This window comes from Macrotis lagotis, chromosome 3 (assembly GCF_037893015.1).
Source record: "Macrotis lagotis isolate mMagLag1 chromosome 3, bilby.v1.9.chrom.fasta, whole genome shotgun sequence".
NCBI lineage: Eukaryota > Metazoa > Chordata > Mammalia > Peramelemorphia > Peramelidae > Macrotis > Macrotis lagotis.
In genome coordinates this window covers 109,371,710-109,387,120 of record NC_133660.1, presented here as the reverse complement: position 1 = coordinate 109,387,120, position 15,411 = coordinate 109,371,710, and the positions used below count along the sequence as shown (strand labels likewise).

General features: G+C 30.8%; 1 protein-coding gene across 1 annotated transcript in view; it reads left to right on the top strand.

The window, feature by feature from the left end:
- GLRB (glycine receptor beta) overlaps positions 1-15,411 on the top strand; it is a 101,233-nt gene that overhangs the window by 62,821 nt on the left and 23,001 nt on the right. Inside the window, exons 4-6 of the mRNA XM_074227428.1 lie at positions 2,965-3,194; positions 3,306-3,388; positions 8,608-8,748. Of these exons, the coding sequence (XP_074083529.1) occupies positions 2,965-3,194; positions 3,306-3,388; positions 8,608-8,748 (454 nt within the window). The remainder of the gene's footprint in view (positions 1-2,964; positions 3,195-3,305; positions 3,389-8,607; positions 8,749-15,411) is intronic.

The window sequence follows — 15,411 nt, the reverse complement described above, 5'->3', positions numbered from 1 at the left end:
TTAAGAGTCCCTTGAACAACAAGGGGATAAAATTAGTCAATATTTAAAGAAATTAATTCAGACTACTCATTAGAATGAAAAATACTGAAGCTTAAATACTTTGATCACATAATGAGAAGAGAAGACCCATTAGAAACAAAAGGCTCTGATGAGAGTTGGGGAAAAAACGGCAAAAGTAGAAGAGGACAGCAGAAGAGGAGATGGCTAGATAGTGTCAAGGAAATAATGAACATGAGCTTGGGCAGAATGGGAAATTGTGTAGTTTAGAAGGACTTCATGTGCTATGGTCCATGGGATCACTTAAGAGTCAAGTATAGCTGAATTAATGAACAACAATCATATTTCACTAAGGTTTTCTTTTCTATGTTAAACATTCTTTATTTGAGTCTCATTTTGTTTTTCCTTGTCCTAATTGCCCTTATTTGGAAATTCTCTATCTATTAATATATGAAGATGTGAGGTGTCTATGTTTTTGACTTGGGAACTCCCTTTATAAATCTAACACTTAATAACTAATAACAGAAACTGTTCCAATAATGTACAGGTCAAATAATCTACACAAGGTTCTAGATAATGTCTAAGGCGGAATTTTTACCTAACTCTTTCTGACTTCAAGTCAAGCATTATTTCACACCTATTCATTACTCACAGTGCCACTCTTCTTAGGAATATTCATTATAAAAGCAGCATCCACATCTGAACCCCATTTTATAATGTGTCATGATATCTATATTAGTGAATGTTAAATTACTTTGATGAGAAAAGCTAGTAGTTACATAGTTTTAGGTTTTCAAAACATTTTACAAATATTACATTTTATCTTCATAAAAACTTTTGAATGGATCCCCATTTTACAAATGAGAAAACTGAGGTCGTTAGAGGTAAAATTACTTGCGTAGATAGCTAGTATTTGAGACCAGATTTAGTCCGGTTTTCCTAACTTCAGGTCCAGAGAGCTAGCCACTGCTTTGCCATTGACAGTACTGGAATCATGATATACTGTCATTTATAATAGAGGGAACTCAGTTTGAGGAAGGTACATCTTGAATCTCATCTGCAAAATTATTTAGAAAGACAGTAGAGGGCTTTTTTTCCTTGTGTAAATTTGTATGTTTGCATGTGTGTGTGTGTGTTGATATTTGGTGGTTAATGTGTCAGAAGGCAGGGCATGGGACAACATTATGAAAGTTATTGTTAATGTAATATAAAAGTATATCATGCTTTTTACAAAATTTATAAAACAATATGATTTCTGAAAAACCTTTACACCAGTTAGTCCCAAATAATATGAAGTATTATTGCCTATCATGCATAGTAATCCCTGCAAGATAGCTGTGACTACCAATAAGAGATCGCAGCTCACTTGTCATCATAATTTGTTTTTCTCAGTTCATCTCTTGGATATTATAATGAAGTCCTTTGATTTTAAAATGTTTGAGCATATTGAAAACACATTTTAATTACTATCAATATAAAACTTTAAAATTCAAACACACCTCTTCTATTTCCAATAGCTTCTCAAACATAGTTTTTCAAATCTAGAAGCTTTTATCATTCTTCTGAAGAATGAGTAGTGTGTTTGAATGGAAGCTTGGGGTGATTACTTGCAAGGATGCTTACATGTTTTTTTGAGAAGATTTTCTTCCAGAGGAGGACAACCAGGCTGATGAAGAATCTTGAGATCCTGCCTTGTGAGAGTTAGTTAAAGAAACTGGGAATGTTTGGGGTAGAGAAGAGAAGAGAAGATTGTGGGAGAGGTGATAAGACAGTTATCCTTAATGAGTTGTCATATGAAAGAGGGATGAGTCTTATGCTTAAGCCAGACAAAAGTTTGACCATTTTGTGTTTGGTGTCATAGACCCTTTGGGCCATCAGATAAATAAAACCTGTGAGCCCTTTCTCAGAATAAATTATAAAAGAAAGCATTTAGATTAAAAAAATAGTTTTCAAAATGGGCAGATAGGTGGTACAATGGTTAGGGCAGTGGGTTGGGAGTCAGGAAGATTCATCTACTCAAGTTCCAATCTAGCCTAAAACACTTCTTAAATGTATTACTCTGGTTGAGTCACTTAAGTTGCCTCATTTGTAAGATGACCTAGAGAGGGAATGGTAAAATACTGCAATATCTTTGACAAGAAAACCCCAAATGGGGTCTTAAAAATAGGACACAAAACTTAACAGCACTAGAGTTCTCAGCTTATCTTATTATAAATTCCATAGATCCCTGTGACTCAGGATTCCTGAAGTGAAATCTGTAGCTTCAGGAGGCAGTTTATGCGAAGTCTCTAAACAAGTCTTAAACAAAGCTTGATGTCCATTTGTTGAGAAGAGATTTTTTTTTGGGGGGGGGGATGGATTGGATCAGGGGACCTCTCATCTCTGAAAATGTTTGATTCCCTTATAATACATTATAAGCAAGCCAAAGAGATGATTGAAGTGTTGCTACAGTCTTAGAAATCCTCTTTCTGCCTGTGATTAGAGTAAGCTGCTTTTTTCCCCTCCTCTTCGGTAGTTCTATAAAGACATGGAAGAATACACAGAGTGTCATGAACCTTAATTTCTCTGGCCCTGGAAACTCATCACCAGCTGCACATATTTCACAGCTTGGTTGGCAACTGATAATGTAAGCCTTTCTTAGTATTTCATTTGGGAAAATGGAAGGTGTATGCAACTGAAATCTTACATCACTTAAAAAAGAGTTTTCTTTTCTTCCATTTAAAATTTTCCTTACTTGCCTCATAGAATCAAGCAAATTTATATGATACTAATAGATAAAAGAACATTGAATTTTTGATGTTTATATTATTAGTAATTTGTTTACTCATTGTTCAAAAAATAAAATTTAGTAAAGTTTTAGTTCAATAAACTTAAGATATTTGTTGGAAACTATTGAACTTCATTCTAAGCTTTTTAACATTTTCTTTTATTAGCAAGACATAATTTTTTCTCTTTTTTCATAATTAGGACTATAGGGTTAACATCTTCCTGAGGCAAAAATGGAATGATCCTCGGCTGAAGCTTCCTAATGATTTTAGGGGCTCAGATGCACTGACAGTGGATCCTACCATGTTCAAGTGTCTTTGGAAGCCTGACCTATTTTTTGCCAATGAAAAGAGTGCAAATTTTCATGATGTTACACAGGAAAATATCCTCCTGTTTATATTTCGGGATGGAGATGTCTTAGTTAGTATGAGGTACTGTATCATATTTGACCCAATATGCACATTTATCTTTTTCTTCTAAAAACAGTGGTACACTTGAGAGTTGTTTTCATTGGTGTCTAAGCACTATATTTATATTTTCAGATTATCTATTACTCTCTCTTGCCCTTTGGATTTGACCTTATTTCCTATGGATACACAACGTTGCAAGATGCAATTGGAAAGCTGTATGTATATAATATTCTGCATTATATGAATTCATTTAAACATGCCTAAAACAAATAGTTGTATATATCTTTAACATTATAGAGAATAATTATAAAAAATGAATGCTATTAATTATAAACATTTCACTAATTTCCTCTTTATTTAGGGACGTATTAATTCTATTTCTTCAAAAAATTATACTCATTTTATTATTCTATTGTTTGCATTATAGATTTTTGCAAATTTCTAAGTATTGAATTATTGCAGGGAAGAAGAAAGAAAAACAGCTTGTATAATCTTACAAGGTTTTTTTAATGAGTAGTTTTATTCTTTAACTGAAGAAGTAGCCTGTCCTAATGAATTGAATGATAGCATTGAAAACCAGGCAAGTTAGGGTTCAAGAACCACCTCTGTCACATGCTAACTATATTACCCTAAGTATGTCTTTTAACTTCTAAGTGCTGTTGTTTCAACACTCTAGACCTGTAAGTTGTAGACAAGATACTGATCTATATTGAAAGATGCAATTTCTTCATGTAGGTGTTCCCCCTACCAAAATAAATCACAAATCTGTCCTTTTTTCATTCTTTGACTATGAAACACAAGATGAGAATTATTTTAATTTGGGATAGCTTAATATTAGATATATTTTGGAAAATAATGGCAAAATAATATCAACAAAATAAAATTAGTCCCATTCAGAAGTTTATCATTGTATTTACCAACTATATTTTTATTCGAAGTCGCTAAATATTTTAATCAAGCACAAAGTTCCACAAGTCACTTCCAGTAATAAATGAATAAGTTACTATTTTTTCTGCATTGTATTAAGACATTCTGTTCAATATCATGCATACCCTGGCTGGACAACATACTTTACAGACTACTATGGTTCAGTGATTATTAAATTTTTCTTTGTAATGTGCTGAAATGGAACTTAAAATTGCACAGTGATTTTTCCCTTATTTAAGAAAGTTCACGCAGCTATCAAAAGGAAAATTTCTGGATGTTTCCAAGACTATGCATTTAGTATTTGATCCTATTCCCAGATAGACCCAAGGGCAGCCTTCAGTAATCTATATGTTTGAGAAATGAACAATAGAGTCTTTATATTGTATGCTCCAAGATTATACAGGATCCTTGAGTTATGTCAGCATTGCATATCTTCACCATCTGTGCTTTAAAATTCTGAAATCATCCTGCCATTAAACAAAATATACAGAATATACCCATTTACTGGGTTATTTTTGTTGTATTGTGATACCCACCCCGCCATGGAGTTGGGTTTAGTTTTAGTGAGTATTTCAGAACCAGATAACCAACTGACAGCTGCTACCCTGGTTTCCAGGGAGTAAATTGAACAAGTATTTTTTTTATTCATCTCCTCTATGAAATTCCATTTGAATCTTTTTTTTTCCAGATCTGTCTTCTGTAAGTTCTTTGGTGACAGTGGTCTTTCAAATAATATTTGAGCTTAGGGATGCAATTTCAATGATATATGAACCTTTGTTCTTATATCCATGAAGAGAAGATGCTAATTATGTGACTTAATGTAGTATACCTCTTTTGTGATCTTGATGATTCTCTAAATGAACTATGCCACTGGATATGAGGAAAGAATCACTACAGTTATTCATTATCTCTTGTAGTTATCTGTATGAAAACAGAAGACAAAGGAACACACATCAAGTCCTATTCAGTTAAATAGGGACTCCTGGAGCCTTCAGGAGATTTATATCTGAGTAGGATGCTGGTTTTCTTGTCTTTCTCAAATACATGCTTTCTAGGAAGCTAGAACCTGTCAAATGGGAAAAAGTTTTTTTTTTATTTTAGATGACAGGAAAATGAACCCACTGAGTATCAATGAATTTCTCTGTAAGAGTAGGAAAATGAAGAAAATCAAATGTCAGTTGTTTTCTATTTTCTGCTAAAATATTACTAAGGCTGTAAGCTATATGGAAATTGTGGATCTTTCTTGATGAAGGGGACTTGCACAATGAGAATTTCTTGGTCAGAAAAAATTACCAGTTCAGAGTCCCAAACCCTATACATGACTAATATTGTGGCAATTGACTGGGACAAATGCAAATTAACTGGGACAATGTAAAATGCTAACATGTAATAAACTTTATACAAGCTTGACAAATTTTTAAATTTTTTAATATGTTCTCACATTAAGGCAATCAATTGATTTACAGAATTTGGAATTGAGTTTATAAAATTTTCATACATATATTCTTTAATTATCTTATTTAAAAATCACTTTTATCATATTGGAGATTAAATATATATCTTTGATATATGATTTTCCTAAATATAGCCTTGACAATAATTCCAAATTTTAATGAGTTTTAAATAAGGTGAGTTACCAGGCCTTTTTTTTCATTTTTAAAAATTAAATTCTTTAAATTCAATTACTGAGTCTCTAATCTCTTTCCCCATTTATCCTTTCCCCCTTCTATTATTTTTTACTTCTTTTAATATCATCATTACAATAACAATTTTTCCAAGACTCTTCATTTTTTTTTGGATGTTTACTATTTTGGGTTAGAAAGAAGACCCACTAGAGTTTCTCATTTAGTTTTCTAATGACTTCTTGATTTAATTTTCTTCTTAGATTACTCTTGGAGAACTTATAGGAGCTGTTGGATAATAATTATTACTCCTACTAGTATGTCTTACACTAGGTCATATCTCCTCAGGCCTTTGAAGCCTTTTAATCTCCATTTTGTAATTCATTTTCTTAATTTTTCATGTGATGTACCATGATGTAAGTGCTTTTTTTGTAGTATCTCATTTTTTTTAGAAATTTGTATAATTGCAGAATAATTTTGTTTCTCTAAATATAAATATATTTATTATATTTAATCATACTTTCAAAGTGGACAAGAACTATAATGTCACCTGCTCACTAAAATTTGATGGAGAGAAGTGGGATATTTTATTAAGGAAGATACTTAGATCTTACAGGTTAATATGGAAGACTTGCAGCACTTTGGTTATATTTTTAAGTGAAAGTACATTTCACCATTGAAAATTACCCCTTTCCAGTCTTTAGAACCCTCTTCATTGTACTGTCTTACTGAAATTTCCCCCTTCCATAATAATGATTAACAGTACTTTGGTTCTGCTGCTATTATTGTGTGCTGTCTCTGTGTGTGCATGTGCTTGTTTGTGTGTATGTATATATGTGTGTGTGTGTGTGTGTGTGTGTGTGTGTGTGTGTGTGTGTCCTAAATTCCAGTCTTCTTTCTATTCCTCCATCATCAGGCAGCCTTTGTGGCACTACAGAAGAATCAGTAACAACTTGTCTCATAGCTAATTCCCTCTGAAGGTCTTCACTTGTTTTTTGAGTATTAATTAGCCTCTCTTGTAGCAGTTATGCACTGGTACTTCATGGTATTTTTATTTTTGGCCATTTGTAATTCCGTGCAACTTCTATGTCGTTATGGGACTGAATGACATCAATGGCCACTTCAATATTTCTAGTAGTTGTTGAAATATATTTGTTAAGAGTGACAACTTCATGAGATTCCTTAGAGTAATACTTTTTTGAAGAGATTAAATTAAAATTAATTAAAATGAAATACAAAGTAATAGTGCAACATATGCATGTGGCATGAAATCTAGCGCTCAAGGGAGGGAGAACTAACTAAATTTATAAATTTAGGTCATATCTACTGTCATCTAGTCAAGGTTAGATATTTTGCATCAGTTAATGCCATAAAAAGTACATACATAAATAATTCTGTCATAATTTGTAACCATATCAAAGATATTATTCACCTCCAAGAATTTCACATACCATTTTACTAACTTACTTTACGTCCATATAATCTTTAATATCTACTTAGGATAGGTTTAGTTCTCTGGTGCAGCAGGGCTTTACTTCTGTTTTCTCTCTCTCTCCATCTATCTATCTATCTATCTATCTATCTATCTATCTATCTATCTATTATCTATCTATCTATCTATCTTTCCTCTGCTTTTCCTGAGACAATACTAAATCTTAGATGGGAAAGAACCCTATTCAGATCCAATAAGCAATTCTTTGACATTTAGGGTTGGAAACTTTGAAATTTAATTGGAAATTCTGATTCCTTGAGCCACTAAATCACTGTGAACTCACTCTGAAATTTTATTTAGTACATTCATTTCTTTTTTTTTAGATTTCTATTATGGACACTCTAAATGACCTTGTCATATTTTAAAAAGTTGGAATCATACTTTTGGAAAATACTTATATGCTCATTATTTTTTCAAAGTGAATTTTCATCTTTCACTCAAGTAACAAAATTGTACAAAAACTGGAAAGTTTGCTTTCTGGTTTTTGAAACTTCAAGTTAATCTTATGCAGGACATCCCACTTTAGAGAGACATTTATGCTATTGATGATCATGATCAATAGGCATCTTTAAATACAAAAGATAACTTTGAAGTCACTTGTTTCAGAAGCTTGAATCCTGGCACATGGGTACCAAAGGTGATATCAGCAGCTGTAATAGCACTTAGAAATATAATAGTTTAGATACTTGGCTATTTTTCCTTTGTACATGCTTTGTAATTTGACATTTTATGGCCCCTCTTTTATATGATATTATATAAGCTAATTTGAGATATGCCTAAATTCCATAAAATGCTAATGTTGATCTGGGGACAATAAAAAGGCTATATTAGAATAATTATGCAAGGTATAAAAAAGCAGGTTATATGATAACTTTTTATAGAAATTATGATAAAGTTATGGGCTTGGAATTATATGTATATATATATACACACACATATATATATATGTATATACATATATATATATATATATATATATATAGTAGTCAAAGAAGTTAGATCTAGCAAAGCTCTGTAGAGATCATTTAGTCTATCTTCTGATCATTTTCCTCTATAAAGAAGAGCAAAATCAGGTCCAAAATGTGACTTGCTCAAGATCTCATAGCTAGTTACAGACCTGGGTTTTGAAAACAGGTCATTCTAAGTATTGGACTCTGTCCAGTTAGCATCACATATGTTTATATATTCTTTTAAGAGCTAATTGTACAAAAGAAAATGCAATGAAATTATTTTATAACCTTTGCTATGTTAAAATTTCAAATCATCTAGAGGAAAAAAATTAAAATCAAGGTTATTATGTGCATGCTATTCATAAATACATTTTTGTCTAATGTAATTAGAGAATTGAAACTAACTGGTTTTTTATTTTTGTTTGTTTCTATTTTTCATAAAGTTGGTTACACAACGGATGATTTGCGATTTATCTGGCAGTCAGGGGATGCTGTCCAGTTGGAGAAAATAGCATTACCACAGTTTGATATTAAAAAAGAAGATATTGAATATGGTAACTGTACCAAATACTATAAAGGCACTGGTAAGTAAATTTTAGGATAAAAAGAAAATCTGAATCAGATAACACTCTTCATGTTGATAATAAGATAAATGACAAAGGGTAGAATAAAAGTGAACTATGTAAACTAAATTTGAAATTACTAAAAACTAGTATTATTTAATTTATAAAAACTTTCACATTTATTAAGATATCTTACACTATTGATTTTGACCTTTCTTGTATATAATTTCTGTATCTGAAATCTTCAGTAAAACTCCTTAAATTTTATGTGCTGAAATTGTACCTTGCACTGAGAAAATTGTTTCTACAGTGAAATCAAGAAATATCATTTCTGGCAAGATCTCATTGAGCAGCAAAACATATTGGAAATGAAATTGTTATTGAGTTTGTTTATTTCCATGAAAAATCAAGCAATGCCTTATTTTGCCAGCTTTAGGGTAATGGATGACATGTGTGCTTCATTTTGAGGGAAAACAAAATATTCTTCAACCTTTGTCCTGATCAGAGAATCAATCTATCAGCCAATCAATAAACATTTATTAAAACAGTACTAGGTACTTTGTAAAATGTAGGGAATAAAAATATATAGAAAGACAAAAGACAAATCCCTGCCCTCAAGGAGAGCAGGACATTTAATCCATTTTCCCAAATAAAATATTATTTATTTTTAGCAGTCTTTAAAAAAAATTGACTTCCAAATTCTTTCCATCTCTTCTCACCCCTCCTTCAGTTATTGAGAAAACAAAGTTAAATGATATCAGTTATATATGGAAAATCGTGTAGATAATTCCATACTAGTCAAATCACAAAAAAGAAAAGCAAAAATAAAAAATAGAGTGAAAAAAACATTATTTCAATTTGTACTCAGAGTCATCAGTTCTCTCACTGGTTGTGGATAACATTTTCAGCATGAGTCATTTGGCATTGTCTTAGATTAGATTATTGATTAAAATTGATTAGAATATCTAAGTCTTTCACAGTTGATCATCTCGGCAATACTACTGTTTCTGTATAAAATGCTCTTCTGGTTCTGCTCACTTCACTCTGTATCAGTTCTTATATATCTTCCCCTTATGTCCTGAAACCATTCCCTCAAAATTTCTAATAGCACAATAGAACTCAATCTCAAAAATGTGTCAGAATTTTTTAAGTCATTCCTCAATTGGATGGGCATGCCCTCAATTTCCAATTCTCTGTCAAAACAAAAAAAGAGGATGTTTTTTTATGTAGAGTTCCTTTTCCATGTTCTTTGATCTCTTTGGGATATAGATTTATTAATGGTATTGGTGGGATAAAGAGAGTATATAATTTTATAACCTTTTAACCACAGTTCCAAATTGTTCTACAAAATAATTGGAACAGTTCACAACTCAACTAACAATTCATTTGTGTATCTATTTTTCCTTATTTCTTCCAGCATTTGCCATTTCTGTTATATATGAGGTAGCACCTCAGTGTTATTTTAACTTGCCATTCTCTAATCAATAATGATTTAGAATATTTTAAACTATAAAATAGCTTTGATTTAATCTTCTCAAAATTGCCTCTTGACAATTGCCATTGAATAATGGCTCTTGTTTTTCCTAATTTTTAGAACTTTGTAATTTTCTACAAATTTATAAATTAAAAATTATGAATTTTATAAATTTGGCTTAGTTTCTCATACATTTGATGAAAGAAGTCTTTGTCAAAGAAGTTTGCTGTATTTTTATTAATTTATACTACTTCACATAACTTTTATCAAACACAAAGCACTTTAGAATAAGAACTGGAAAACAATAAAGGAGAAGCTGATCTGAAAAAAACACTAATTGAACTCATTCATTAAATTATTTCTAACATTTGTAGAAATGAAAATACATTAGTTTTTTTGTCAAAGTTCTCTTAACATGTTTGCTGTTATTCAGGAATTGAGTCAACTATGATTACACTCAGAAAGACCTGAATTCAATTCAGCACTCACACATTTACTAGCTATATGGCCCTGGGCAAGTCACTTAATCTCTGCTAACCTTTTTCCTCCTTTGGGATTTGAAAGGATCAAATGAGGTAATACTTTTAAAGTACTTAGTGTCCTTCACTTAGTAAGCAGTATATAAATTTTAGCTATTATTATAATTGAGGAACTTCTACATCCTTTTAAATGAGCCATTCAACTATAAACTGAATGCAAATGCTTTTGATTATTGCATAAAAGTTTAATAATTAATACTCTTCAATTTTTTAAAAAAGTTATCAATACCATATATGATTTAGAAAACAAACTGAATATCTTTGTTTATTAATACATTAGAAACCTAAATTCTTTGCAGCAGTAATAGTTATCCAGTTATAGATGATTAAAAGGGTGGACTGATTCAGTGATATCTGGATGTCTACATGAACTTAGCATGCCAAACTGCCTTTTGTAGCAGTGAATGCCTATAAAGTAAACATAAAGAATGAAGTATGTAGTTCCTTGAGGGGGGTGGATTTGGCATCTATATCTATATATCTATATCTATCTATTTCTATATCTATATCATCTATATCTATATAGATATAGATAGATATAGCTATTTTTTAAAAAGTATCCAATTGCATATCATGTTGTAATTAAAATAATATATAATTTATAGAATTATATATTAGCATAATTTTAGCAAAATAGAGTAATGCTATATTTTAGATGAGTCAAGTCCTAACTTAAATGTTAATTTGTGGTCTATTTTAAAATTATTAACTTTAATAAGTTCAAATGATTATTTAATAATATAATTAATTTAAAAACGTGAATTTAAAAGTTATTTAATTTTTATGCCGCAATTATTTCTAATTTATCCAATGTTCTACTGTAAACCCTTCCTTGTAACAAAGAAAAATTTGTCAATGTATGTAGTGTTCAGGATCTAACCTCCCCATCCTTATCTCACTACTGACAAAAAGGAAGTATGTTTTCTTATCTGTCCTCAGGAATCTTAATTTTTATTACATTTAACCTAATTTAGCTGCATTGTATTTTCTTAATTTACATTAATTTATTTTTTCTTCAATTATATTAATGTAACTATTATGTTTATTTTTCTACTTCTGCTTTACTTTGTAAATCTTCTGGGTTTTTTTTTCCAGAATTTTTAATGCTTTTGGTTTCCTATGATGTAATGATATTACATTTGCCATAGTTGACTCAGGAAATTCCAAAGTCTCTAATCTCTCAAAATTCTTTCTCAAGCTCTCTCACTTTCTTTCTCTGAACTCTTTGACTCTTCAGGTCTCTGTCTTTCTCTATGTCTCTCTCTGTCTGTCTGACCATATCTTTCTCTTCCCTTCCCTCTTTCTCTTTCTACTTCTTTCTTGACTTGGAATCAGGAAAACCCGGAGTTAAAATTTAGCCTCCAACACTTAACTTGCCATGTGATCCATGATTTATGTCCTGAAGTTTTTCAAATTAATTGGAGGAAATCTTCAAATACAACAGAGTCTGATATATTCCATATTTATAGATGAAACTTTGTTCAATCAATGGTCACCTACTTCCAGTTTTTTGTTTACTTTGTTGCAACATTGGATATTTTAATATACGTATATATGTGTGTGTGTGTGTGTGTGTGTGTGTGTGTGTGTGTGTGTGTGTGTAATATTTCTATCTTTGATGTCTTTGAGCATGGGTAGTGAGAATGGGTTAAAGTATATATAAATTAGTTTAATTTAACTTTTTCAAAGAATTCCAAATTGTTTTCCAGAAAATTTAGACTAATCTTAATATTCACCAAAATATCTATTACCAGGTCCATTTTACTAAACCCTCACAATATTTACTATATCCAAATTTATGTCAACATTTTCTCTTTAGAGTTGCTTGAATTTCCATTACTATTGTTATTTATGGTTTGAAGCCTTGGTTTATATGATTGTTAAGTTTGTATTTCTTCTTTTTGAAACTTCTTATTTCCTTTGACTATATATTGTGTATTTACTCTTGGCTTTAAATACATTTATCACAGATCCTTATAAATCCTGTGCATATGACTTTTATCAGATATTTGCTACAATGGTTTTTCTCACTTATGTCTCTTCTAGTTACATTGATTTTATTTACCCGAAAACTTTGATCTTTGACCTTTCTTTCTTTCTTTCTTTCTTTCTTTCTTTCTTTCTTTCTTCCTTTCTTTCTTTCTTCCTTCCTTCCTTAGTTTCTCTTTCTTCCTTCCTTTCTTCCTTCCTTCCTTTCTTTCTTTCTTTCTTTCTTTCTTTCTTTCTTTCTTTCTTTCTTTCTTTCTTTCTTTCTTTCTTCCTTCCTTTCTTTCTTTCTTTCTTTCTTTCTTTCTTTCTTTCTTTCTTTCTTTCTTTCTTTCTTTCTGGTGTTTTGTAGGGCAGTGGAGTTAAGTGACTTGTCCACAGTCAGTCATACAGCTAGGTAATTATTAAGAGTCTGAGGCCAGATTTGAGCTCAAGTCCTCTTGACTTCAGAGTTGGTGCTCTATCCACTGCCTTACCTTGCTGCCCTATTCACTGTGTCACCTAACTGCCTGCAATCCTTTGATTTCTTTAAAACAAATAGATTTATATTTATACAGAACTAACTATAAGTTGAGCATTTTGTAAAGCACTTTACAATGATTATCTCATTTGATCCGTACAAAGATGCTAGGTGGTAGGATTTTTTTTATCCTTATTTTACAGATGAAGAAACTAAGACAAACAGAGATTAAATGATTCACCCTGTTAATAAGTATTTGAATTCAGGTCTTTCTGATTTCAGGCCTGGAGTGTTTATCCACTGTATCACATGGCTTTCACATTTATATAATGAAAAATCAATTTTTTCCTAGCTTTTGCATTTTCTTTAGAGATTTATTTGATTATGATTCTTGAATCCTCCCCCTACCACTTCACAAATAAAAGGTATCTCCTTATGTTATTGTGCACTTGTAAGCTGTGACTTTTGTCCCCTCTGATATGCTAATCTCTTGGGAAATACACAAAATAGTATTTTGTTCATGAGTCTGATTCCTAAAAGCTCATTATAGAAATTGTATTGAGATGACATTTTGATGAGTAAACTGATGGAAAGTTAACTTGTGCAACCCTTCCATATCTGACAGTATATCTGACAGTAAATACATTCACTGAATAAGTTATCTTACATTTATGACACAACTTAAATTAAGGAAATTCTTTATATTTCCAGACATTATAATGTCTTTTTTAGGACATGAAAGAATAACCTCAAAAATGAATAAAATACTTTTCTCAACAGGGTCACTTTTTCAACTTCTTTGATCTTTTATTTTCTGTCAAAAATAAATACCATCTTTTGTTAATATAATTTCTTTATAGATGATAACCATTTGATACTATGAGCTAAGTATTTCAAACATTTGACAGTCTTTTATTACATATTATTTTCTTGTTGAAGTATGGATATCATACATGAATAATAATGTTCAGATTAGAAATAATGCATTACTAAAGTCATCAAGACCATTTTAGAAAGAACAGTTAATAATTGACCACAAGGACATGTTACTGTTTATAGGATATTGGATAAAACAATGCAAAGCAGATATAGATTTTGAGCATACATTTTAAAAGGAACTTCACCCAGATGATGTTTTTCAAAATGCTGAATTGATTTCATTGTTGAAGATTCACTCTGCATCTGGAAGCAAAAGGAAAAAAAAATGACATTTTTTCTGTCATATAGAATTTCTCTCTGTTAATTTACTAATTTGTATAGAAACCAATTCTGTAGTGAGTCAACTGATGTACACTTCTATATGGAAATAAACCCAATGGCATTAAACTTTACCCTATTTACATATAATTTAGAAAAAAAGAAACTATTCTCATTTAAAACATCTTTCAGAAAGATTATTTTTAAATTTTGAATGTGTCTTAATATAGATAATTAAAAGTATCAATTTTGAGAAACTATTCTAAACTATTTGAACTTAAAATCATGTTATGATGAAAAAATATTCCATTTTCTCATTTTCTTGGAGGGATTGTTTAAATGAATTATTAGTGATTGAATTGGATCAATATTGAAACATAAAGCTGGGATACTTAACAAAGTTGGAACAAATAATTTGGTAGAAAAGTTAGATTTAAGAAGAAGTCATATCAATTAACATGGACATTTTTACATGTTTTCTCAAGTTTTAATATACCCATCAGTGACAGATTCATTTTCCTTCCTATAAGTCAGGTCATTTTTTTTCCTGTTAAATTAAATATCTGATCATATTTATATTCAGAAACCTTGAATTGGAAATTTATTGTTGATTCAAATAAATAAAAAAATAAACTATACTAAGAATAGTTAGTAAATTTAATATGCCCAATCTTCAATGTTAATAATTAGCTGAATGTATAAGTCTCTGTCTCTCCCATTCTTCTTTTTTTCCTTTGCTTTATCTGTCTGTCTTTCTCTCTCTCCCTCTCCCTATCCCCCAAATGGTATAGGTAATAGAAAAAAGATTCAATGCCAGGATCTGAGAAGCATTTCTCATAAAGATTTATCAACTAAATTACTAAAAATGTTCCTCTGTGTGCTTTACTGCTGAAGTCATCCAGGTACCCACCCACAAGTCTAGTGAGTAGTGTGCCCTGTTCCAAAGATCTGGCTTCAATCTTCCTCAAAACACAGATTTTATCAAAATTGTCATTCAATTTCCATTGAATGGAATGAAAAATAAGTCA